At 52.8% G+C, this 26784-nt stretch overlaps 2 protein-coding genes across 2 annotated transcripts in view; one reads left to right on the forward strand and one right to left on the reverse strand.

Moving 5' to 3' along the window:
- The first annotated feature begins 178 nt into the window (after window positions 1-178).
- LRRC51 (leucine rich repeat containing 51) lies at window positions 179-8371 on the forward strand. The gene is made up of 5 exons (XM_077841609.1): window positions 179-269; window positions 2706-2803; window positions 4207-4412; window positions 6729-6877; window positions 8230-8371. The coding sequence occupies exons 2-5, from the start codon at window positions 2719-2721 to the stop codon at window positions 8369-8371; spliced, it is 582 nt and encodes a 193-aa protein (XP_077697735.1). The 5' UTR covers window positions 179-269; window positions 2706-2718.
- A 6569-nt stretch (window positions 8372-14940) lies between these two features.
- LAMTOR1 (late endosomal/lysosomal adaptor, MAPK and MTOR activator 1) overlaps window positions 14941-26784 on the reverse strand; it is a 29130-nt gene continuing 17286 nt past the window's right edge. The window contains exons 2-5 of the mRNA XM_077830018.1: window positions 25342-25487; window positions 20339-20416; window positions 19347-19473; window positions 14941-15714 (exon numbers count right to left, since the gene is read on the reverse strand). Of these exons, the coding sequence (XP_077686144.1) occupies window positions 15622-15714; window positions 19347-19473; window positions 20339-20416; window positions 25342-25487 (444 nt within the window). The 3' untranslated portion in view covers window positions 14941-15621. The remainder of the gene's footprint in view (window positions 15715-19346; window positions 19474-20338; window positions 20417-25341; window positions 25488-26784) is intronic.

The following is a 26784-nucleotide window of genomic DNA, read 5'->3' on the forward strand; positions in this document are numbered from 1 at the left end:
CAGGCCGCGTGTACGTCATCTGATGCATATCACGTGGGGGGGAACTACAGCTCCCAGGAGCCCTAGGGTGGAGAGGGAGTAAATCCCGCGACAGGTGGGGAACTCTCGCCGCGAGCCCCTCTGGGACATGTAGTTCCCAATTAACTCCCCAGTAACTACACTTCCCGGCATGCCGTGCGGGGTCGGGGCTGGGTCGGGCTTTTGGTGTGGTTCTGGTTACCATGGCTACCCTGAGAGTTCCATCTAGTGAGGGGAGAGGGACAGAGATGGTGAGTGTGAAAAATCTTTGCACTGAGTGTGAAAAGAGGGGCCAAGGACTGGTGAGGGTGAAAAGAGGGGCCAGGGGCTGGTGGGTGTGTAAATCTGTGCCTGGCATGGTGAGGGTGAAAAGAGGGGCCAGGGGCTGGTGTGTGTGTAAATCTGTGCCTGGCATGGTGAGGGTGAAAAGAGGAGCCTGGGACTAGTGGGTGTGTAAATCTGTGCCTGGCACTGGTGAGGGTGAAAAGAGGGGCCTGGGACTAGTGGGTGTGTAAATCTGTGCCTGGCACTGGTGAGGGTGAAAAGAGGGGCCAGGGGCTGGTGGGTGTGTAAATCTGTGCCTGGCACTGGTGAGGGTGAAAAGAGGGGCCAGGGGCTGGTGGGTGTGTAAATCTGTGCCTGGCACTGGTGAGGGTGAAAAGAGGGGCCAGGGAAAGGTGGGTGTGAAAATCTGTGCAGGGTGCTATTGAGTGTGAAAAGAGGGGCCAGGGCCTAGTGGGCATGTAAATCTGTGCAGGGCACTGGTGAGTGTGAAATCCATATAATTGCTTGACGAGTATGAAAAGCTATGCAAGAGCACAGCGTACACGGAAAGCCGGGCAGTGAGCGTGGTAATTCTGCAAGGGCATGCTGAGTGTGAAAATACGGTACTGTAAATGTAAACCTGTGATGTGACCGAGCGTGGAGCTCTGAACTGAGTGTGTAGCTCTGTGAATTGGGTGTGTAGGTCTGGGCAGGCAGCAGCCAGGGTGTGCAGCTGCAGTGGGCGCCCAGTTCCCTGGGCCTCACTTTCGGTGAAGCAGCGCTTAAAGCGAGGGTTCCATTCCCGGGATGGCTCAGTGGAAACTGAGGCAGCTCCCCCTGCTCCCAAGAAAGACAGGTTCTAGTTACCTATCCCAGGTTCTTATATGGCTCTCATCACCCTGGTATCTGGGTGCCTTAAAGTGCTTGTAGCCAGAAAGGTTTCAGAGTAACAGCCGTGTTAGTCTGTATTCGCAAAAAGAAAAGGAGGACTTGTGGCACCTTAGAGACTAACCAATTTATTTGAGCATGAGCTTTCGTGAGCTACAGCTCACAAATGGCCCCCGGCAAAAGGCAGAATTGGCATCCGTGTCCCAATTGCCAAACCGCATTCTGCCCTCGCTGAGACCCGTGCAGCCCCACACTCTGTGGCGCTGTCCTTTGTACTGTGCTTGTTGTTTTCACAGTCTTGAGAAGGGTGTGAGCGCCCCCGGAACGAAGCCATTTGCTCACACAGAGAGATCTCTATTAAAGAGGTCTGGCTCCAGCGTCGGGGACCAGCTCACTGTGTCTTTCAGAAGGAGCCTCACTGCACGCAGGATGTTACCAGTCCAGTGGTGCTGTTTGTGGAGTAAACGTTTTCAAAGCATCCCCTTTAACACCATCACTTCTTGTGCTGTATGCCAGGTGGCTGCATTTCAAAGGCAGAGTGATCGCCTCATAGGAAAATGGAGGGGCCCTTGTTGAATGCAGGGGAGCTGCAGTCAGGAGACCACCATCTATATCTGGCTCGCCCTCTGACTCGCTGTGTGACTTTGGGCAAATTTCTAACCCAGTTTCCCCACCTGTAAAATGGAGGCAACCACACTGACTTCCTAACATAACACTTGGAAAGCTCAATGAATGAATATTTTAAACAGCTTTGAGCCCTTTGGACGTGTTGTTAGTTTGTCAAGTGCTTGGGGACTGAAAAGCACTATGAGAAAATCAGCTATTAGAACATAAAACAACATCTGTGAAATCAGTGTGCCAGGGCAAAGGCAGCCATGCGTTTCCACTTAGGCATGGAGGAATTAGGGAATTTGCCCTGGGTTGCACAAGGAGAGAGTAGCAGAACTGGGAACAAAACTTTATTGTTAGATGGGGATTCTGGGCTGAGCTCATTGGCTCCGAGGGGCAGGCCTGTACATCCTGGGCCAGGAACCAGCTAGCTGTGTCCATCTGTAGTGAATTCAGAGACCTGCACACCACAAAATTAAACATGAAGTTAAATGTTGCCAACCTCAGCTCTCCTGCCCTTTTGATTGGATGCGGTATTCTTGTTCCTACTGTAACGATGCTGGTTCTGGCGGGACCCAACTGAGAGTGCCAATTCAGGACAAATTGCTTGAAGCAGGGCAGTTACTGCCCAAGGCTTCAGAGTAGCAGCCGTGTTAGTCTGTATCCGCAAAAAGAAAAGGAGGACTTGTGGCACCTTAGAGACTAACAAATTTATTTGAGCATAAGCTTTCGTGAGCTACAGCTCACTTCATCGGAAATTTGTTAGTCTCTAAGGTGCCACAAGCCCTCCTTTTCTTTTTGCCCAAGGCTGGGGTCGTTCCACCTCTAAGGCAAACCAAACCAGCCAAACAGAGCAGACTTTGGTCTCAGCCCACTGGTTAACCACAAATCACACAAGCAACTCCCTCTTCTGTGGTTTTTCCTAGCGTGGCCTGAAAGATGAGCATGCGATGGGATTGCTGTAAGATCTCACTGCGGGCACCTCCTCTGGACTATTCCTTCCGAGGCATCAGCTTCATCCAAGGTGTGGCATCTTGTCTCCCAGTCCCTCTCCCACCAGCAGAGCACACACCCCCTTCCAGAGCTGGAAATAGAACCGGGAGTCCTGCCTCCTGCTCTAACCCTTCAACGCTGCTTCCCGAGCTACAGCACAAGGCACCGGGAGTGACCAGAAAAGGCCAGAGAGCAAAGTGGGAAATAAGCCAACTGCACGTTTTAATACTGCCGCCACCCCTGTCGTGTGATGGGATTCAGCCAGAGCAAGCAAAGCGCACAGCCGTGCTTAGGGCCTCTGTCCCCAGTGTCGGGGTTCCCCTGCAAAGGGCGTGTCACTGGGCCAGCCTTTGAGTTATGCATGATGAAGGTGCCGTTAGCTGGCAGCTGGTTCAGTCTTAGTCAGCTGGCTCCCTGCCGTCCCACCGGGGGCTTCACAGACCCGGCCAGGGAAGAGGGTCAGATCCCGGGAGCTCTCTCCCAGAGCAGTCCTGTTACTGACGGGGTTTGCCCTGCCACACAGGTCTCCTAGCCGGCTGGCAGCCCTTCTGCTGCATTCTCAGCATGGACAATGTCAAGCGACGTTGTTTTCAGGGGTGCAATAGGGCAGTGGGGAGGGAACAGGGGGCCAGCCCTCCTCCTTGGCCAGATCTGGGTGGCATCACGGCAAAGTCCCTTCCCTGCTGCCATGACAGAGGCCGGCCGGGCCAGCCTGGAGTGGCGTGGTGACCCTGTACACCAGGTTGCAACACCACTTTGATTTGGGGTGACCAGGCAGGTAACCTGGGCCCCTCCTTTGCAAAACTCTGGTAGTGCCCCCAGCCAGCCTCCCGACCCTGTTGTCCGAGGTGTGGCACGGACCCATAGCCCCTGCCCTGAAGAGCCTGCAAACTCCCAAGACAAGACAGACACAAGGGGAAGGAAGGGCATACCATGACTTGTCCCCGTGGCCCAGGGAGAGGGAGTGGCTTGCCCGTGGTCACCCAGGAAGCTGGTGGCAGAGCCAGAAGTGGAAGCTGGGTCTACTGCCCCTCAGCCCATTGCCTTAGCCACAGGACCAGCATTTCCACCAGCTTCGGAGCAACTAGCAACATGGGTCCCCTAAAACACGCTGCAGACGAGCCTGGAGCAAGGGCTAGAAACTGTTGCTGTAGAGAACCAGGCTGTGCCGGCACCGGCGAGGAGCGCAGGGAACCGGCGGCCCCCTCCCTGTGTGATCCTGCGGGAACCCCAGCACAGCTGCGGGGTGGGTTAACCAGAGTGCAGGGAGGTGCCCAGATACTACGGTGATGGGAGCCGCATCAGAACCAAGGTAGACCGGATCTGTGTCTGCCCAGCCGGCACTGCTGCAGTACTCTGCCACCGACCGAATCAGCAGCAGATAAGACTCTTTCCCAAGGCAGCTCTAACCCCCCTCCCTACTCTCCCCACTAGACCTGCTGACAGAGGAGCCCCGGGCTGGCCTCAAGGTGATCAAGCGCTCGGCCGGGGGGAAGCTGCTGACCCAGGCTGTGCGCCTGAATAACAACACCATCAATGAGCTGACCGACTTCACCTCCACCATGGAGCAGCTGCTGGAGTACCCCGACAAGCTCTCCTGGGTCGACCTCTCCTTCAACGACTTGCCTACTATCGACCCGGTACGGCTGAATGGGAGCACTGTGGGATGGTGGCTCAGGGGGTTAGCCCTCAACAGGGCAGGCCCCTAACCCTGCTTCTGACACCAACTCACCCTGAGGTCTCAGGCAAATTCCTGCCCCTCTATGTGCCTCAGTTTCCCCACCTGTAAAATAGTGGTGATACCCCTCCACCCGCTTTGAGGTGTGCGACTGAAACAGCACCACAGCTGCGTGAGTACAGCTGGATTACACACTGCAGCTGTACGTGGGATATAAAAGCAAATGCTCCCAGGTAGCCCCTTGCAGTGGCACTGGGTGCTTAGTCCATGCCGGTGTTACTGCTCTGCAGCCCTGACTCACCAGACTTTGATTAGAGCCTGAGTGCTGCTCACCGTCCGCTCCAGTCTGCCCCCTGCCCCTGCACTAGTGCAGCCTGGTGGCAGAGGGGAACAGCTGGCAGGGCAGGATTGCTATGGGGAGTGGGGTGATGCCATGGCCACCTTTAGGGAGCTCAGGCAATTCAGGGGATCCCCGCCAGTCGGAGCTGCGGGGGTCTCGGAAGGGCTCAGCGTTGGCCTGACTCTGCTGCCATTATAGAAGCCCCCTGGAGTTCAAGGGGAGCTGACAGGCCAATGGTGAGCTCTTTGGTAAATCACAGCCCTATTGTGTGTCCCCTAAGCTCTGGGCAAAATCAGGCTGCTTTTCCCAGCTGGGTCCCAGTGGGGCCTTGGGTGAGTCCCGGTTCTTCCCTATTCCTCAGTTTCCCACTCCGCAGAGCTGGGATAGTGGTCCTGCCCCACTTATAGAATCGTAGGACTGCAGAGGTCATCTAGTCCAGTCCCCAGCATTCATGGCAGGACTAAGTATTATCTAGAAAAAAGGAGGACTTGTGGCACCTTAGAGACTAACAAATTTATTTGAGCATAAGCTTTCGTGAGCTACAGCTCACTTCATCGGATGCATTCCATCCCTGGCAGGTGTTTGTCCAACCCGCTCTTAAAAATCTCCAATGACGGAGATTCCACCATCACCTTAGGCAATTTATTCCAGTGCTTAACCACCCTGACAGTTAGGAAGTTTTTCTAATGTCCAACCTAAACCATCCTTGCTGCAATTTAAGCCCATTGCTTCTTGTCCTAACCTCAGAGGTTAAGAACAACAATTTTTCTCCCTCCTCCTTGTAACAACCTTTTATGTACTTGAAAACTGTTATCATGTCCCCTCTCAGTCTTCTCTTCTCCAGACTAACCAAACCCAGTTTTTTTAATCTTCCCTCATAGGTCATGTTTTCTAGACCTTTAATCATTTTTGTTGCTCTTCTCTGGACTTTCTCAAATTCGTCCCCATCCTTCCTGAAATGTGGCGCCCAGAACTGGACACAATACCCCAGCTGAGGCCTAGTCAGTGTGGAGTAGAGTGGAAGAATTACTTCTCGTGTCTTGCTTTCAACACTCCTGCTAATATGTCCCAGAATGATGTTTGCTTTTTATTTGCAAGAGCGTTACACTGCTGACTCGTATTTAGCTTGTGATCCACTGTGACCCCCAGATCCCTTTCCACAGGACTCCTTCCTAGGCAGTCATTTCCCATTTTGTATATGTGTAACTGATGGGTCCTTCCTAAGGGGAGTACTTTGCATTTGTCCTTATTGAATTTCATCCTATTTACTTGAGACCATTTCTGCAGTTTGTCCAGATCGTTTTGAATTTTAATCCTATCCTCCAAAGCACTTGCAACCCCTCCCAGCTTGCTATCACCTGCAAACTTTATCAGCGTACTCTCTATGCAATTATCTAAATCACTGATGAAGATATTGAACAGAATGGGACCCAGAACTGATCCCTGCAGGATCCCACTCATTATGCCCTTGCAGCTTGATTGTGAACCATGATAATTACTCTCTGGGAGGTTTCAGAGTAGCAGCCGTGTTAGTCTGTATTTGCAAAAAGAAAAGGAGGACTTGTGGCACCTTAGAGACTAACAAATTTATTTGAGCATAAGTTTATGCTCAAATAAATTTGTTAGTCTCTAAGGTGCCACAAGTCCTCCTTTTCTTTTTACTCTCTGGGAATGGTTTTCCAACCAGTTATGCACCCACCTTACAGTAGCTGCATCTAGGTTGTATTTCCCTAATTTGTTTGTGAGAAGGTCCCTGCTCCATGCTCGTAAAGCACTGTGAAATCCTGGGGTGAAAGAGGCTAGGGAAAGTCAAAGCCCAGCTGGGGCTGCTTTTGACAGGGGAGTGTCTCATGGCCCAGCTGTTACCCTGGGAGAGGCTTGCTTTGCTTCCAGGCTCTCTGCTCCCTCTCTCACTGGCTGGGGGTTTTGTGGTTGCAGGTGCTGACTACATATCCCCAGCTCCGGGCCCTCAACCTGCACGGGAACAGCATCCAGAGCCTCAGTGAGGTGGACAAGCTGGCCGTCCTGCCATGCCTGCGCACATTGACCCTGCACGGAAACCCCATCGAGGAGGAGAAAGGCTACAGGTGGGGCTGAGGGGCTCAGCCAGCTAACGCTTTGGGGAGAGAGAGGGATGGTGGGTGCAGAGGAGAGCCTAGCCCTGGGGAACAGCTCTCTGCCCTCTTCTGCCAGGGCGCCCAGAGAGCTCACTTAGGGCCTCCTCCACTCCCCTGGAGTCAACAGGCTCCCAAAGCCTTTGATGGGAGCTGGGTCTGACTTGCCCTGACACCGTGCCTCAGTTTCCCTTTGGGGATAATGGTCATTTCTTTCTCGCAGGGAGGATGAAGTGCTTTAAGATCCTCCGTGGGAAGGCCCCAGAAGGCAAAGTGGTACCTGCACGGTGTCAAACACTAGACCGTCAGCAGGCTCAGGGGAATAAGAGAGAGGACCCGCATGCAACCCTCTCTAGCTGTCGTAGCATTGACAACCCACATGGCTCATTCTATCCTGGCCCCTGCGCCTTCCCCCGTCCAAGGCCCCACAGCAAGACTCCTGGGATACACAAACCAGGCCATGCCAAGGGAAAACTTTTAAAAGGGTGGGTCCGGCTCCTGTCACCTCCTGCTCACGAGCCGGCCTGCCCCATGCATGTGCGTCTACAGAGCCTCTCCACAGTGCCGGAGGGCAGCCAGGGCCAGAGACCCTCATCAGGACCAGGGTCCCCTTGCACTGCGTACCGCACGTTCATATAGTGAGAGTCAGTCCCCAGACCTCACCCAAGGCACCGGCAGGGCAGGGCAGCGGCAGAGAACCCAGATCCCCTGAGTCCCTGCCCAGTCTCCTCGCTCACGCTGGAATTGTGTAGGCCCCAAGCAGTGGTTCTGGACTGGCGCTCGGAGAGTCACTTGCCATCGCTCCAAGACACATGACGGAGCAGGCCGGCCAATCGGATTTTAAATTTAGTGATGCCTGGTCTTCAGGTCTAGTCTCTTACAGCATCGGTGCCAAGATCCACCCAGCCAGGGAGAAGCCCACAGGAAGCACGTGGCTGGTCTTGCCCTTGATTTTATACAATCTGCACTGCTCCAGTGCCCAGCTGTGGCGGGGCCTAGTGCCAACATGATCCCAAAGGCACCCCGATCAGACACAATGGGCTGTGTCTGGCCATAGGAGGGAGGTGAAAGAAGGCAGACCAGGGGCTCCTGGGCCGCACTGATTGCAGCAGATAGCTATGCCCCCCTTGGGAGAGGAAGCAGTGCCTTGATCTACTACCAAGGGCTTCTCTAGGCCCAAACTGGGGGGTACAGCATGAGCCGCAGGACGGGGAGGAGAAGCACCCCCCGCCCCCGGGCGTTGTGGTGGGGAGGCCAGAGGACAGGGAGTGGCCCTGGCCTGCTAGCCCACGCCGTTCCGGGCCTGACCGGCCGCTCTCCCGCAGGAGTTATGTGCTGTCCGTGCTGCCCCAGCTGAAGTCCTTCGATTTCAGTGGCGTGACGAAGCAGGACCGCTCCACCGCCACTATCTGGAGACGCATGAACGTCAAACCCAAGAAAGTCAAGAAAAGGCGGGACGACTACTGAGGGGACAGGGCCTTTGAGGCACGGGATGAAGCAGCAGCTGCACCATTCAATGGGGCCCAGCGCCGTGGCCTGTGGGGGCGGAAAGCCCGCGTGTTCGCTTAGGAATAAAGGCTTAGAGCTCTGTGGGGTAGGACGATGAATCGCTACGAGGGATGGGGCTCGGTCATCACTGGAAACGGACAGGGAGGGCTGCCATGGCAGCGGGCTGGGTACACGCCTGCCATTGTTGGCACGGAGGGTCTGGGCTCAGCTCGCTCCACCAGCTTCTCCTGAGGGGCTGAGAAGTGCCCCTCCTCCTCTCCAGTGATCGGCAGGCAGCTGGTGGGCAAGAAATGGGGCCCTGGGCCTCCAGGAGGAGTCTGACACCAAGACCCGGTTGTGCCCCCAGCACTGGATGAGCTGGCCTTGCCACGCTGGGCTCCTTTAAGATGTTCCAGCCCCCTCCCCGCCCAGCCAGCTCCTGCTGAGGCTGCCAGCGAGAGTCCACCTGTGGTCAGGGGGTGCTAATGATCCCACGCCGGCTGCTTCCTTCTCAGCACCGCTCCCCGAGTCTTGGGCCCTTGGCTTGCTCACAGGGTTTCTCTACGGCTGGACTGTAAAGTGGAATCCCCGGCGCCCAGCACATCAAACCCAAAGCCAGCCAGGCAGGAGCAAGGTCACAGAACCGTCCCAGCAGAGCCCCCAGCTAGACCCCAGGGGCAAAGAGAGGGGCCCCTTCCCGGGGAGGCAAACGGCTCAAAGTGCTACATACAACAGGACTGTCCATCTTCCGCGCCACCTGCCTCCTTTGGCCCCAGCAGGCAGGCTCTGCAGCGTGAGCCCAGTCGCTCCTGCGGGCACTGACCTCATCATGCGCTCCGCCCACCTCCAAACGCTCGGTCTCCTTACTAACAAGCAGAGGAGGCAGTCGTCCAGGTAGGGGTGGGATGAGCCTGAAGGCCCCTGGCTCCTTTGTGGGAAGAAAGCTGGTAAATGACTGTCCCACGTGACCATTTGATTGATCATGGGCTCCCATCAGTCATGAGGCCTGCAGCTTCTGGGGCTACTCTGCCCTGCCCCCTGGGCTTTAGTGTTTAATGCTCAGAGTCATTCCCAGCTGAGCCAGCCAGGTTTCCCTTGTGCCACAGGGTCCTGAGCTAGTCGTGTCATCCCCATGCAAGTCCCTGCCTGCCACTGTCATCACTTCCCCAAGAGGCTTCTAGCGCAATTGCTCCAGCCCCTTTCTTCACTCCCTCCTCCCCCACAACAGGAAATTGTCACTTCGCCCTTTGTCTTCCCAGAGGCAGAGTTTGCCCAGAGGCAAATCAGAAGCTCGGCTGATAAGAGGCAAAGCATGTTCGAGCCAGCCCAGGCATGAGTGCCGCTAGGGTAGAGTGGCAATCCGATCCCTAAAGAAAAGGAGTACTTGTGGCACCTTAGAGACTAACCAATTCATTTGAGCAAAGCTTTCGTGAGCTACAGCTCACTTCATTGGATGAAGTGAGCTGTAGCTCACGAAAGCTTATGCTCAAATAAATTGGTTAGTCTCTAAGGTGCCACAAGTCCTCCTTTTCTTTTTGCGAATACAGACTAACACGGCTGTTACTCTGAATCCAATCCCTGACCGTTAACTGATAGTGCATGCCCAGTGGGCTAGGTGAGGGCCTGGGACTAGCACTGGTTCCGTGCTGTCAGACCCATTCCCCTCCCAGGCACATCTTCCCCCACCTCCAGCTGTTCATTGTCCCTACTGCTTCCCCAAGGCCACAGTGACTAGAGAGGCTTCGGTAAGGCCCCAATTGGGTAGATACTATCTGGCCCAGGAGCTCCCTTCTCCGAGAAGTACAGCGTGGGGAGGGAGCCAGGGTTCCATCTGTGGCCAGTTCTACACTGGATCTGGCATAGTTGAGAGCAACCTCAGGGCTGCTCTAAGTGACACCAGCCTCTAACCATGCCAAAGGAGCCATTGGCCACGCAAGGGAGGGGTGTAGCACAGCACCTGCCTGGCTCCCCTGGGGCAAAGTGGCACACAACCTGCTTCTCCACCCCTGAAGGCTCTCCCACCTGCAGGGACATGCAGCCCAGCAGATGTGCCTTGCTGAAGACAGTGTCTCCTCAGACTGAGAAAAAACGGTGGCAAAGGGGTGAAATTCAGCCTGGCAAGGCTGCACCGCCCTCTCCCAGCTCTCCTTTAGCACAAGCCCCTGCCCCCACATTCCCTGTGCTTGCCCAGGGGCTGCAGTGCAGTGCACTTAAGACCCAAGCAGCTGCCAGCCTTGCTAAAGCAGAAGTTTAAGACAACCCCTTTAGTGATGGTATGGGGGAGGGGGGGAGAGAGAGAGAGAGTTGTGATCCTCTCCCTAAAGACCCTAATGTGTTAATGCTGCTGAGCCAGCCACCCAAAACCATGGCTGCCTGGGATGCTCAGGCCAGCTCCACAAACCAGAGTGACTGGGGGTGGCAATCGCCCTGCATCAGTCCTTCCCCTTGTGCCTGGAAATCCCCATCCCTTGGCCGTAGGAACAGGAATGAACTCAACCAGCTGTGCCAGGAGCAGGTGGTAGAGACGCTCCAGGGTTAATGGTCTGAGGGGTCCTTGCCCCAGTTTTGCTGGCGCACTATTAAACACGTCAACTCTTTCCCACGTGGAATTTCAAATTTTTGAAAGTGGTCCAATTTCTTGACACGGCTCCATGATTTCCATAGGCTCAGACCAGATGAGAGCACAGATCATCTAGGCTGACGTGCACAGTCCTGGCTAGAGAACTGTGCCCTGTGGTCCTACAGCAAGGCCAGTAACATGTGGTTGACTACAGCATCTCTTTGGCTATGTCTACACTACCCCCCCACCCCCGCATCAACCCCGCTGCATCAATCCCCAGAGCGTTGATTTAGTGGGTCGAGTAAAGACCCGCCAAATCGACCGCAGATCACTCTCCAGTCGACCCCAGTACTCTACCCCAAACGAGAAGAGTAAGGTAAGTCGACGGGAGAATGTCTCCCATCAACCCAGCGGAGTTTGGATCCCGTGGTAAGTCGACCTAAGCTACGTCAAGTCCAGCTACGTTATTCATGTATCTGGAGTTGTGTAGTTAAGGTCGACTTTATGTCTACACTACCGCGGTAAGTCAACCTTAGCTACACAACTCCAGATACGTGAATAACGTAGCTGAGGTCGACTTACCGCGGTAGTGTAGACATAGCCTTAGAAAGCCAACCAATGGCCGTTTAAAGATTATGATGTGCAGAATCCACCGCAGCCCAAGGGAGGATGTTCCAATTGCCCTCTCTGTTAAAAATTGGCACCTTATCTCAGGGATCCAAATTGTGAGCAGAGCAAACGAGTGAAAAACCAGTGGATTTTTTCATTCCAAGAAGCTTACTGGACTGAAAAAATTCAGACTACACAGCTTTTGGTGGGACTGCTCCAGCTGCCTTGAGGAGGTGCGGTTTCATACCCTTGTTTTGTTGCAGTCACATGATGTCTAGATTGCAAAGCAGCCCATCCCGGAGCAGTATTACAGATAAATGCAGTTGTTCTATCGTTTCCACCGACGATCTGATCTGAAGCCAGTGCAGCTCATCCATATCAACTCGACAATCTGAATGCTTGTTAGATCAATTGTGCCACACAGAACACGGGTTTTGATTACAATGGAGGGTATGTCCCTGCTGCACTCAGAGCCGTGACTGCTGCCAAGGGTGCTGGAACAATGTGTGTCGTGGGGGTGCAGAGAGCCATCGAACCAAACTGTAAACCCTGTAATAGGATAGAAACCACTTCAAGCCAGAGGGTGCAGCAGCACGCCCTGCACCCTTTGTTCCAGCACCTATGACTTCTGCCCATATAGATGTACCTGAGTTAGCTTTGAGCACGCTAGCTCAAACAATATGGGGAAAGCTGTGGCAGCGCGGACTGCATAACCCATCTGAGATGCTGAGTATGCTCCTGTTACTCAAACTAGCTGGACCAAAGTAGCCCAGTTACGTCTACACTGCAACCAAAGGTTTGACTGCAGCACATGTAGACATAGCTGGAGTCACAAGGCCTCTGGGTCTCACCTTTATGTCAGGAGCATTTCTGGTAGCAGGCAGCAGCAGCCAGGGTGGCATTTGAAGAAGCCAGCATGGGTTGTTTTGGAGCTACTTTGAGGCAGCTTGATAGGCAGTTCCCCAAAGCTGAGAAGGAAACAGAGTTCAGAGCCAGCAGCTGGCCAGGGTCAGAGGAGAAGATTTTAAAATCCTTCCTGTAAGGCTAGAACTGTGCTAGAAACTAACATTGCCCACAGTTGCCTGCTTAGATGACCAGAATGGGCGCCTGTTAAAGACTGTCCCAAGACAAGTTTTACATGCAGGGAGCTGATCCAGCCCCACAGCCTGCTCTACAGACAGGGTGGCTCTGTGATTCCCTAGAGCAGCATATTGGCAGAAAGAACCTTCAGTGAGGTCTTCACAAACCAGAGCAAGTCAGCTGGCATCAACTTGTCCTTGGGGAGGATGGGCAATCATGCCCAGGACTGGGAGTCAGTTTGCTTGGACGAGTCTCTTAAACCCCAGTGCCTCAGTTTCCCCTCTGTACAGTGTTTAACACGGACCTACTGCATGCAGGGAGTTGAAAGCTGCTTGGATAGCCTTAGCTAGGCTGTGCAATAGTAGGGCAGACTATTTAGTTGGTAGACACTGGGGCCCTAAGGGGAAAGCTGGCCTTGAATTCTGAACTACAAGTACCCCCATCAGGTGGTCACTTTGCCTTCAACAAGGATGGGCAAGGGCAGCTGTGATAGGTTGCAGGCTCGGTTTAGGCAGAGTGAGGAGACCTTATGGCAGAGGAATTTAGAGAAGCAGGTTGCAGTGAGCTAAGCTACAATTTAGGGCAGGACAACAGAACTAACTCCTCATCTCTTGTGCACTCAGTGGTCTCTTCAGTGACAGGTGGCCATCTCGTCTGGGAGTGCACCTCCAGCCACACAGCATGCCTTGGCCCAGGTAGGCCCTGGGTCAGTACCTATGAGGGAGTCACGCCCCTAGGGCATTAGCAGAGACAGGTACATCCCTGAGAAGTCCTGCTGGTCAGTGGGTGGGAATGCAAGACCCAGAGCCGCAGGGAGAGATCCACCACTCTGCACGGGAGACCATTCCTGACACCTTTGGTCAACACAGTTGAGACATCTTTGCCAGGCAATTCACATTTGATACAAGCTGAGCCAAGTAGCACTAATGAACACAGGGCTGCAGGAAAGGACTCCGTATGAATAGGGCCCTACAAAATTCATGGTCCATTTTCATCAATTTCACAGCCATAGGATTTTAAAAATAGTAAATGTCATGATTTCAGCTATTTAAATCTGAAATTTCATGGTGTTGTAATTGTAGGGTCCTGATGCCTAGAGTATAATGGGGGGGTGGTACTGCTACCCTTACTTCTGCGCTGCTGCCTGCAGAGCTGGGCCCTCGGCCAACAGCCGCCACTCTCCGGCCACCCAGCTCCGACAGCAGCAGCGCAGAAGGGAGGGTGGCCGGGTCTGGTGTTGCCCCTCCTTCCTTCTGGGCTGCTGCTGGGGGAGCGCTGCCTTCAGAGCTGGGCGCCTGGCTAAGAGCCGCTGCTCTCTGGCCACCCAGCTCTGAAGGCAGCACAGAAGTAAGAGTGGCAATACCCCTAAAATAACCTTGTGATCCCCCTGAAACTCCCTTTTGGGTCAGGACCTGCAATTTGATAAACTCTGGTCTCCCCCGTGAAATCTGTATAGTATAGGGTAAAAGCACACAAAAAGACCAGATTTCATGGGGGTAGACCAGATTTCACGGTCCATGACATGTTTTTCATGGCTGTGAATTTGATAGGGCCCCAAGTATGAATTATACCAGGAGCGTTCATCACCACCGTGCGGCTGGAAGTCTTAGCGTTTCTAAGAGCTTATCGCCGAGAGCTCAGGGAACAAGTCAATGGTGCAAGGTGAGGGAGGGAGACCAAGTCGGACAGTCCCGGCAATGGAGCTGGGTTGTTCCACACCCCTACTAAATCACAGCCCATCGCATGTGTGTGACCACAACCCAGGCCACTAACTGGGTCCAAGCTCCATTATCGCTGAGGGAACTGGGATTATTTAGTCTGCAGAAGAGAAGAATGAGGGGGGATTTGATAGCTGCTTTCAACTGCCTGAAAGGGGGTTCCAAAGAGGATGGATCTAGACTGTTCTCAGTGGTAGCAGATGACAGAACGAGGAGTAATGGTCTCAAATTGCAGTGGGGGAGGTTTAGGTTGGATATTAGGAAACACTATCTAGGTGGATGGTGAAGCACTGGAATGGGTTACCTAGGCAGTTGGTGGAATCTCCTTCCTTAGAGGTTTTTAAGGTCAGGCTTGACAAAGCCCTGGCTGGATGATTTAGTTGGGGATTGATCCTGCTTTAAGCAAGGGGTTGGACTAGATGACCTCCTGAGGTCCCTTCCAACCCTGGTATTCTATGATTCTATGCTTGATGACGAGACCAGATCCTCCTGGCAGACCCTGCCAGCTCCTTCTCACCCAAGATCTCCACACAAGCTCCTGGGATGTGGCTTGAAAAGAAGGGACAGAGGAGACTGGGGCGTTGGATGAATGTATTTTATCTATTATGGCCCAAAAAAAAAAAAAATTAAAATACAAAGGTTCAACCATGTAAAAACAAGTGGTGTTAGAAACAGCCAGTCCTGCGAGCAGAGCCTCAGACCCCGGCAGCCACAATTTGTTGCGGTGTGTCCTTTAAAAATATAACTCGGTCCTGCCCCACCCCTGAAACTAACCATGATCGTCGTGGGAAAGCTTTTAAACCAATGCTACGCAGGGTGAATTTCCAGTGTGTGTCACCGTAAACGCAACCATTTCCCCCTCCCCCAACCAATAATATTACAGGTGGCAACTAGGTATAAATACTGCAATCTGCCTTGACTGAAGAGCCAGGCGGCCGCACTACCCCTGCTCCTTCCCCAGGACCGCTCCAGTGACTAGAGAGATTCTTCTCTTTGTGGTCAACACTGTGCAATAAAGGCTTCCTATGTGATAAAGCCCCTCCCCCCAACCCATCTATGTTGGCCTGGCCTGGCCTGCCCCACCCACACAAGAGAAAGGGAAAGCCTGGAGCAGGCTGGCCTAAGTGGTGGTTATTGTCTCCTTTGTGATTAGTCGGTCATCTGGGCTATGTACAAGTTCCGTAGCGGCGAGACGCCGATTGGAGGGAGGAAAAAAAGCAAAGAAAAAAACAAGTGAAAGAGGTGCTCTTGGGCGAGCGTGCTCACGGGATCCCAAACTGTACAACCAGTTCTTCTTTCGCGTCCACTCGGATCTGCGAGAGCGCACTGAAGGCATAGGCGGCTATCCGGGAGACCTGTGGGCAAGAACCAGGGGCAGCAGCGTGAGTGACAGCTCGGAGGGGGATCACTCAGTAGCTAAAGCCATTACAGCCACTGCCTCCCGTCCCGAAGAGCCCCCCCCCCCCCCCCCATCTTCATCTCAGCAGGGGCCTCTGAGCAAGCCAGTCTAGGCTGCGGCACACCGGAAGGGCAGCATGGGGGAAGTCGGCACTGCCCATGCTCCGGCTGCCCCCGCCACAAAGAGCCACATTTTCCCCAGGGATGTTCCATTTATAGACAGACTGGAAAGCCTAAGGCCCCAGCGGGCGTGAAGATGACTCCAGCCCAGAGGCAGGGAGCCCAACTGTGTGCTCCCTGCACAGAGATCACCTTTCCCCTTCCAGACGCATGCATGCGATCCAATAGCATTCACACTCTGCCACGGTGAAGGCAAACAAACCGGGGGCTACCATTGGCCACGGCAGCGCCAGGATTGCCCCACAAAGCTCTGAATCGGGGAAGCCCCACTGCATGCTCCTCCCCATCCCCCACCTTCCAGCAATGGCAACTGAAGCAGGGTTTCCATATGGCTACTGGCCCAAGAGGCCTCCGGAGCTCCCTAGAACTGTGGGAAAGGAGAACCCACCCAAGGCATTAGTCACAAAGCTGACCTGACGCGCACTTTAACTTCTAGGGCTTGCAGCAGTTTGAGAGTCTTCTACCAGTGGTTAGTGGAGCTGGTCAGAACAAGAGTCCCTCCCGCCCCCTGGAAAAATTCAGCTGTGCCAGAAACCAGAGTGAACATCCCATTGCGTCAGCTCGAATGAAAACACTTCCATTTGTCACACCAAATCGCCACATTGGTTTCAAGTCAGTTTGACATTAGACTGGGTCCATCTGAACAGCCTCATGGGAGTTACAGTTTGGGTGCCTCCATTGGCTGGCTTGCCTGGTGAGACTACATTTCCCATGATGCATCAGTCTTCCCTCCTGCTGACCCACTGTGATGCATCTTGGGAAATGTAGTCCAGCCCAGGAGTTCAGCCCACAGAGGAAAATGGGGGTACGAGGCACTCAAACTACAACTCCCATAAGACACTGTGGGAGCTCAGAAGAATGCGGTTTAGCATCAAACAGAATTAAGAGAAAGATGCTGATTTGGGAATTGCAAAACACTGTGTTGATCAAAAAGCGTCAAATCATGTTTAGGTTTCAGAGTAACAGCCGTGTTAGTCTGTATTCGCAAAAAGAAAAGGAGTCCTTGTGGCACCTTAGAGACTAACCAATTTATCTGAGCATGAGCTTTCGTGAGCTACAGCTCACTTCATCAGATGCATACCGTGGAAACTGCAGCAGCATGCAGTTGATAGATTTCCACTCCATACGGCTAAATGCAGTGCAGACATTTCTGAATAGAAAGTTTTGGTTTTCAGGTTTCTGACTTTTTAAACAAGAGCTGAAGTTGCCCACAGAAAGCAGACATTTGCTGCAAGACATTGTGTTTATAGTAAAAAAAAAAACAAAAAAACAGACTATCATGATTTTTGGCAAGAGCTTTTCAACAGCTCCAGTGGTAAGCCACACTGACCCCACATCACACAAAACTAGCGGACCGCTCAGTGCCCAGAGGCTCGTTTTAGAGAGCCTCCAACCACCAAAGGGAGAGAGACCCCCAAGGTGATGGGATCTTGGAACCAAATTCAAGAGGTGTGCTCATTATGGACACTATTTCCCATGGCAGTTTGCTACTCCATTGGAGCTACGTTTCCAAGGAACAGCAGCAACTTAGTTTGGAAGATAATCTGTGGGAAAATTAAGCGTTTCATCCCAAGGACTTTACCGACTTACAAGCTTTCCCCAGGGAGTGCATTCACACATGACAAGAATGCAGCCGCCTCTGGAATGGGATGGGGCAGCTATTTAGTTCTGCACAGGACAGCACAGGATGGGAGGGGGACAGTGTATCCAAATGGAACTGGAAGCAGTTGCCAGAGTTGGAATTCGCCCTGGACATCGGCGCCAACACTCACACGGCCCATTTTTTGTCAAAGCCGCAGTGTTTTTATCTTATCCCCAAGGACACGTCTCCAGCAGCGCCGCTTACTCCGTGCTGGAGGACTGATTCAGAACCGACGCACAACAAATGCCATCTCCTAAGACAGCACCACCATTTGTTCCCGTCCAGTTACCGGCCAAACCCTGGCGAGGTAGGAAATCCGCTTAGAGCAGAGCCCGAGGTGGGACGGACTCAGCGTGTCTAAAGTCCCGGCTAATCAGTGAGGTCATGCCCATTGCTTAGCTGAGCTGAGCTGATGGCAAGAGGGCTTGGTGGAAGAAAGTGTCTACATTCCTGAACCCTGGCCCTTAACAAGCCAGCCCCTCACTCCCACTAGCCAGCCTCACCTGGTGGCAAGTAGCAGCAGGGCTTAGAAAGGAGAGACTATGCGGTCTCCTTGTGTGCTTGCTCCCAAGTACAGATCAAGAGAAATCCATAGGCACTAGGCAGCAGGCATGCTGGGGGGCTCCGGCAGTGCACAGTGATTTACTGAGCCAGCTGGGAAGGGAATAAAACCCGGCGCGTGCCGGGGCAGCTGGCGTGCCACTACTCCATGCACGGATGCATGAGCACGTGTGGTTTAAAATGCTAATGTGGCCGTAGGGGCCATCTAAAACCCAGGATGTTTTTACACGCTCAGCTGGGCTCAGGCAGTGCAGGGACAGCTGGCTTCATTCTGCCCAAGCCCACGTGCTTTACTAGCCGGGCCAACGTGGCCGATGGAGGGTTGCGCTGCCTCCACGGCATTCGCATCACACTGGTTCTCGTGTTCTGACCTAGACAGCAACGGAAATGCTGTTTGGGAAGGCACCGAAACAGGACTGCCTTAACTCTGCCAGCTTCAAGTCGCACACACGGAGCAGGTCTGAGGTGCTGACGAGCGACCTCAGCGTTTTTCCTCTTCGTCCTGTTGAGCCAATCCAGCTTTGGGGTCTGTTCCTTCTTGTGCATCAGCAAGAGAATCGGTTGCCCAGTTCCCGTTACACCTGTGCAAACCCACTGAGAGTACTGGACTCTGCACGGCCTGCACCAGCGGACGTGAGGCACAAGCAGCCCACCTTGGCGCTCACATCCCAGGGCAACGTGGGGCGACAGCAGTCGGAGCCGTCTAACTTTTCAACTGCACAAATCTGACCTGCAGTGGACGGGAACCCTGAGGCCACGGTGCCACTTTTACAGTCAGAAGATCCACATTTCGAAGTTTGGGGGGGAGGGGGGGCAGAACGACAGGAGGGATGAGCAGAAACAGGATCTGTAGAGCTTGGACAAAGCATCTAAAGAGGAGCGGGGCCACCACCCAGTACTGGGGTGGTGTAACCAGCCGGGAAGGAGAGGAAAGTTTGGCTTTCATGTAGTAAAACTAGGAATGGGATGAAACCGAGCAAAGGAAAATTGAGGCGGAGTCTGAGGGAAAGCTTGCCAAGAGCAAGATCTCTGGGACAGAGGAATCATCTCCCAGGGCGATCCCCTGTGCTTGGAGAGTTAGAACTGGACAGACCCTAGGGGAAGGGGCAGGGAGCCAGCCTGCCTGGCCCTGGGACGGGCAAGGGCACTCGAAGGTCTTTGGTATCCCTGCCTGGCACGAGGGAGGGCATGCCCCAGGCTCCTCACCTGCTGCAAGTCTGGATAGGGGACAGTCTCGCTCGCTAGCACTTGATGCGGTTGGCTGGTCAGAGACGGCAGAGGCGGGAGCTTCTTCCAGTGCGTCAGGTTGTTACTCAGCATTGCCAGTCGCGTGCTAGAGCCAGGGGAGAGCAGAGAGAGTCAGCAGTGAGCTCCCAGCGGGCAGAGGCCCCTGCAGTGCAGTCAGCCCCACCCCTGCAGGGCAGCCCGAGGGAAAGGGACACGGGTCACACGGAGTCTGACTGCGCTCACACAATGTGGGGACAGTCCCAGGAAGGGGATCGCTGGGGGGCATCGCATACCCAACCAGCCTTCCAGCTGTGGAGGGGGCCCACTTGGAGCCTCCCCGTCTTTCCCTCAGACGGAGAACGCAGACATTATTCACGCAGGAGCAGTATTTAAACATCCCAATGCCCGGCACACGAGGCCTGTCCCGAGGGCCAGCCACGCGTTGCTGCCAAATACCCAGTTCATTAGGGTAGAGCTAGATGGCTCAGGGAACCTGGGGCCTTTGCTTCCATCAGGAAGACGCCAGTAGAGCTGGGCTTTAGCGGAAGTGGGTTGGACAGCGGTTGATGGAAGACGGCAGGGCCTGGGTCTCACCAGTATCACAACACGCTGTAAAGGGGCCCAAGGAAGGCAGGCCAGTACAACCTTTGGCTTCTTTGGCGTGAGGGGATGTGGGTTGCTAGATGGGAGCAGACCCTCTCCCCCACTCCTCACGAGGTGCCATGTCTCCTGTCACACATTAGGTTTTGCTGGCACGTTCAGATGTCTCCCCACTACCCTGGGGCAGCCCCGGGACATGCAGCTGGGATTCCCTGGCCAGACACCCACTGCTCCCCCCGGTGCCTCGGGAGCGAGTAACGGATGGAACGCAGGGCGCATTACACCACCAGTTCTTCCGCCCACAACCGGGCAGCCCTGGGGGATCCTCTCGCACAAAGCCCCAGTCACCCCGCACCGGGACAGTCCATTACCTGTATTGCCTGGCTCTGTCCATGTACTCATGCTGCTCCATTCCCTGGGAATCTGCAGCCGACACATCAATGATGTTACTGGGGAAAGATACAAGATGCAGGTTCGGCTGCTGTTAGTGGGTGGCTTGTCTCCTGCCCCAACTTCCTGAGCCATCATGGCCCACCCATGCCCTTGGAGCAAACACTCGCCAGTGCCAGGCACCACAGTTGGTGAATACCCTCCCCCTCGAAGATGGGGGCAGCATCCCCACGCCCTGACATCCCTGCTGTGGCAGGGCAAGCTTGGTTCTATTAAGGGATGATGATCTAAGGGGGACGGTGTCCTAAGGCAAGTGGGATACTGGGAGGAAACACAAGGAGGAGGGTGCAACAGGGAAGGCCTCCTGATTCATACTGAGAAAGCAGGGCGATCGGCTAGTTATCCTAGGTGCCTGTACATGAACGCAAGCACCCTGGGAAACATGCAGGAAGAATTGGAAGTCCTGGCACAGTCAAGGAACTAGGATGTGACTGGAATAACAGAGACTGGGTGGGGAAACGCACATGACTGGAGCAGTGTCAGAGATAGGTATAAACCAGGGGTGGGCAAACTACAGCCCATGGGCCACGTCCGGCTCATCAGGCCTTTTAATCTGGCCCTTGAGCTCCAGCTGGGAAGCAGGGTCAGGGGCTTGCTGCGCTTCTCCCGGAAGCAGCAGCAGCATGTCCCCGCTTCAGCTCCAACACCTAGGGGCAGCCTCGGGGCTCTCCGCATGCTGCTTCCGCCTCAAGTGCTGCCCCCTGTAGCTCCCATTGGCTGCGAACCACTCCCGTCTGCAGGCGCCAGCCCCGCAGCTCCCAGAAGAACAGTGTGCAGAGCCGCCTGGCCACGCCTCTGCATAAGGGTTGGAGAAGGGACATGCCACTGCTTCTGGGAGCTGCTTGAGGTAAGCACCACCTGGAGCCGGTACCCCTGAATCCCCCACCCTGCACCTCAACTCCCTGCCTCAGCCCAGAGCCCCCTCCTGCCCTCTGAACCCCTTGGTCCCAACCTGGAGCACCCTTCTGCACCCCAAACACCCCAGCCTGCACAGAGCCACCTCATCAGTTGGGGTGGATCCTGTTTTGAGTAGGGGGTTGGACTAGATGACCTCCTGAGGTCTCTTCCAACCCTGATATTCTATGAAGCTAAGTGTCTTGAAGTTGCATGGAAGAGGCTGACTCGCAGTGAGATCCATTCCAGTCCATGAGCTCACTGCATGGATGCGTCACTGAGCTGACCGCACTTCTCACTAGCTCTGGAGTCAGACTCAGCCTGCAGCCCTCGATGGCTAAAGCAGCACACTAGGAGTCAGGAGACCTGGGTTCTGCTCCAGCCTCTGACACAGCCTAGTGCTGTAACCTTGGGCACGTCACTTAACCTCTGCCTCAGCTTCCCAACTGCAAAGTGGGGGCGATCCTTCTCTCTCCCTTACAAGGGTTGTGAGGAGTAAGCGCTTTAAGATCCTCAGATGGAAGGTGCTAAGGTATAGATGGGAAGTGACGAGCTCCCACGCTCTAGTTCCTTACTAAGAGGGAGCTCAGCACCAAGGCTCAGTCCCTGACATCCTCTTAACAGGGCTTCTCTGCCACCTGCAGCTAGTGGGGAAAGCAAAGGGATGCCTGTGCACTGATTTGGAGCTTGTGACCATATTACACCCCTTGGCCCCTGCATTCCTACACTGGCGGCTTGCAGCACGGGGTGGGGTGCTTTAAACCCAGTGCAAGCTTTCCTTTGAGCCAGGACCATCTTCTGATTCCCTCCATTTTACAGATGGGTAGGGAAGAATTAAGCAACTCGCCAAGGCCAGAGGGGCTCAGAGGTTCCTGACTCCCAGACCTGGTTAGTTCTCGCACCGTGGCCAGGACTGTAGAAGAGATTCACAGATCCAGGCCAGCACGACCATCCAGTCCAACCTCCTGCAGCAAGCGGGCCAGAGAATCCTGCCCAGTGATTTCTGCAGAGAGCCTGCTCTTGGGGGACCGTGAGCACCTGTGTGAACAGCACAGATCCAAGCTCAGCCACTCTGCTGCCTTATCCCCGCAGCTGGTCTCATGGTAGCTGGCGATCCAGCAAGTATACCCTGCTTACCAAGCAGAAATGGTCTAGAACCTTCAGTAACTATGCTCTGTAGCTATAAAATCCTCCTCCAGACACAGTGCGATGAGCCAAATCAGCCCTAGTTTTGTAGCCCACAATGGAGTCATATTTGATGCATTGTCTACAGTTGTTGCTTTTGATGGGAAAAGCGCCTTGGAGACTACATTATAGCTAGACTGAGACACAGATGGGCACCTCCGCTGGGTTAGAACTCCCTTCCATACACTCAAGTAGCTCGGCAGCCTATTAGCATATGCTGTGAGGATCCATAACAGGTGTTTGTCATCATCAGAGTCAGGCACTACACATGCCATGGGCTTGGTCTGACCCAGCTTGGAAGGCTGTGTTTCAGTCAGAGGGGAAGTTACAGAGAACTGTAGGGTCTTTGCACAATTTCCATGTTCTGCACAATTTAAGCATCCATAAAGTAGTAAGGATGCCATTCTGAAGCAGAGCAGGTTGGGCTTCTGTAAAGTATATATAACAAATGGAAGAAAGGGGAAGCTGAGAGTAATGAATATAAGTCAGAAGTTAGGAATTGTAGACAACTGATAAGGGAAGCCAAGGGACAATAGGGGAAATCTATGGCCAGCAACGTTAAGGACAGTAAGAAAGATTTTTAAAAATATATATTAGGAACAAAAAGAATCCTGACAATGGTACTGGTCAGTTGCTAGATGGAAACAGTAGAATTATCTATATTAATGCAGAATAGGCAGAGATGTTCAGTAAATATGTCTGTTCTGTATTTGGGGGAAGACAGATGATGCAGATAATATACTGTCCATTCCACTAGTATCTCTGCAGGATGTTAAACCAGAAGCTACTAAAGACAAACATTTTTAAGTCAACTGGTCCAGATAACTTGCTTCCAAGAGTTTTAAAAGGTCTGGCTGAGGAGTTCGCTAGACCATTAATGTTGATCTTTCAGTAGGTCAGAGCACTGAGGAAGTTCTAGAAGACTGGAAGAAAGCTAATGTTGGGCCAATTTTTAAAAAGGGTAAATGGGATGACTTGGGTAATTATAGGCCTGTCAGCCTGACATCAGTCCTGGGTAAGATATTGGAGCAGTTGATACAGGACTCAATTAATTATGAACTGAAGGAGGGTAACTTAATTAATGCAAATCATCAGTTCAGGGAAAATAAATCTTGTCAAACTAATTTGATATAAAAAATATTACAAAGTTGGTTGATAAAGGTAATAGTGTTGACATAACATATTTCGATTTCTATAACGCCTTTGACTTTGTGCTGCACGACATTTTGATTACAAAACTAGATCAATATAAATTTAACATGGTACACATTCAATGGATTAGAAACTGCTTAGTTACATTTTGAGACCTACTGGGGAATTGTCATTGAGCAGGTGTGTTTCAGCGGACACAGTACTCCAGCTGAGGCTTCGGTACTGCTGAGTAGAGGGGGACAATTACCTACTGTCTCTTACATACAAAAAAAGGCTAATGTAATTCTTGAGTGTTGTAACTGAAACACATTGTTGACTCATTCAATTTCTGATCCACCATAACCTTCTAGGATCCTTTTCAGCAGTACTACCAATGAGCCAGCTAGTCTCTGTTTTGTAGTTATGCATTTGATTGTTCCTCCCTACGTGAAGTACTTTGCACTTGTCTTTACTCTATTTCCTCTTGTTGATTTCAGACCAATTCTGATTTGAGACGGTTCTTTTGAATTCTAACCCTGCCTAGCAAAGTGCTTACAACTCTTCCCAGCTTGGTGTCATCTGGAAATTTTATAAGCGTACACACTACTCAATTATTCAAGTCATCAATGCAAATATTGAGTAGTTCCGGGCCGATGACTGAACCCCGCGAGACCTCACTAGATACCAGTCCTCCCATTTTGACAATGAACCACTGATAACTACTCTGAGTATGGTCTTTCAACCAGTTGTGTCCCATATTATAGTAATTTCATCTAGACCACATTTCCCTAGTTTGCTTATGAGAATATCACATGGGGCTGTGTCAAAAGCCTTACTAAAATCAAGATCTATCACCACTACTGCTTCCCTCCCCATCCACTAGGCAAGTTACTCTGGCAAAGGAGGAAATTCGGTTACCTTGGCATAATTTGTTCTTGACAAGTCCATGTTGGCTATTCCTCATAATCCTATTATATTCTAGGTGCTTACAAATTGATTGTTTATTAATTTGTTACAGTATCTTTCCAGGTATTGAAGTTAGGCTGACCAATCTATAATCCTCCAGGTCATTTTTGTTCCTCTTTTTGAAAACCAGTACTATGTTTGCCCTCTTCCTGTCCTCTGGGATGTCACCCATCCTCCATGAGTCCTCAAAGATGATTGGCAATGGTTGTGAGATTGCTTCAGCTAGTTCCTTATGTACCCTATGGTGAATTCCATCAGGCCCTGCCGACATGAATACATTTAACTTATCTAACTAGTCTTTAACCTATTCTTTCCCAGCCAAGTGCCCTATTCATCAGTCAATGCGACTTCCCCTATAGGTGTCAACCTCTCTCCGTCTCCCATTGGCTACATAGGGAAACCGAGCCATAGCAAGGTTAAGTGACATACTCAAGACCACTCAAGTCAGTGGCAGAGGTGAGACCAGAACCTACAGTCCTGGCTCCAACCACCAGACCACACCATGCTAGGATGACGTGTCCTGATAGCATTTTGACACCAAACTAAGTAACCTGCCACAGAGGGACATGGGAGTAATGTCCAAGCACTCGGCCATCCGTTAGCTTCAGGCTCCCTGACTCGGCAGAGGAAAGCACCTTGTTGGCACATGCCCTGGCTGCTGCCAGAAGAGGCCCCTCCACTACTGCCACACAAGCCAGCATACACCTCTACCCCACAAGCAGGGGTGCGGCTCCACGCTGTGACTTACGTGGCCGTCTTGGCGAGGATGGACGACAGCATGGCCTGCTCATCCGTGCGGGCTGACGGGAGGCTGTGATAATTTTGTTCAGCTCCATTTAACACCTTGTTCGGGGGGCTGACAGCAGGCTCCAGCAGCCGCTTCGTCTCCTCTTCCTGGTGAGGAGGAAGGGGAGTAGGAGAATCAGCTCTGGTTTCAGAGGAAACTCACCTGTTCCAGATGCAAGTAACAGCTTAGATCCCGAAGCAACCCTCCCAGAGCCACCTGAATGGGTTACTTTATACAAAGGACATTTATATATGGATTACATCGACCACCCCAACATGTCCAATGCCTCTCTCCTTGCCATCAGAATCACTTTGCCATCCTACCTCCTGCCGGGGCCATTTTCTCTAGCAGCCCCCCAATATCCGCTTCAGTGGCTAGAAGAAAGCTACCCTCATGCTCTCTGGGTACCTGAAGATCTTTGCAATCCACGCCAGTGCGACTGGAAAAAACAGGCTGCCCCCACTGCCAGTAATGAACCATGCAGTCCCCAGGGAGGTTCATCCACTCCCAGGCCTGATAAACACTGACCATCTTGTCCAGTGGTTCTCAACCCGCGGCCCAATCAGCACACAGCTGCGGCCCATGTGACATCCTCCGGGCCATACAGGCAGTATATATATTGTGTGGATGCGGCCCACGTAACTTAGGGAGCTGCGTATGTGGCCCATAATGGTAAACAGGTTGAGAACCACTGATCTAGTTTGATCGCCTGCATAACACAGGCCAGAGAACCGCCCCTAAATAATCCCTAGAACAGACCTTCTAGAAAAACAGCCAGTCTTGATTTAACAACTGCCAGTGATGGAGAATACACCATGTACCTTGGTAAACTGTTCCAATGGTTAATCGCCCTCACTACAAATTATTATAAATTTATGCCTTATTTCCAGTCTGAATTTGTCTAGGAGGCTACAGGAGCGGTCGTCGCCAACCAGACGGGATGTTACAGACTATCGCTGCTTATCTAAGCTACTCAGGAGGGGCAGTGATCTGGAGTAACTCCTTTGAGGGTTTTGCCAGTATAAATACACCCAACCCTTTTGCTGGGTCAATGCTAGAGCTTTTGCCTGTGTGAAGTGTTGCTTAAAAAAACACCACCACCCCTCTAACAGACATCATTATATCAGCAATTGTAGACCCGGTCTCAGTCAGTGATTTGAGCTGAAAGGGGTCAGCTGACAGCTCTGGAGACTCAAGTCCAGAACCCACAGCTCAGATACAGCATGGGCATCAAGAGAGCAAGCATCCCTGTCCCCTGACCCCCCGATTCAATGGATGTGTCCCGGCCTGGACAGAGATCATCAACTTGTTTCACCTAAGCTAACAGACGGTTCTAACTTTCATTGAGCACCTGGACTGGGGGCTTACGAAAGAAAAGCTCCACTAGCCCCCCGTCAGTCCAGT

Source organism: Eretmochelys imbricata, chromosome 1 (genome assembly GCF_965152235.1).
Source record: "Eretmochelys imbricata isolate rEreImb1 chromosome 1, rEreImb1.hap1, whole genome shotgun sequence".
In the NCBI taxonomy this organism is placed as follows: domain Eukaryota; kingdom Metazoa; phylum Chordata; order Testudines; family Cheloniidae; genus Eretmochelys; species Eretmochelys imbricata.

Coding starts and splice junctions, on each gene's coding strand:
- LRRC51 (XM_077841609.1), top strand. CDS start 2,719: ATGAGCATGCGATGGGATTGCTGTAAGATCTCACTGCGGGCACCTCCT. Junction 2,804..4,206: donor AGGCATCAGCTTCATCCAAG/GTGTGGCATCTT, acceptor TCTCCCCACTAG/ACCTGCTGACAGAGGAGCCC. Junction 6,878..8,229: donor GAGGAGGAGAAAGGCTACAG/GTGGGGCTGAGG, acceptor GCTCTCCCGCAG/GAGTTATGTGCTGTCCGTGC.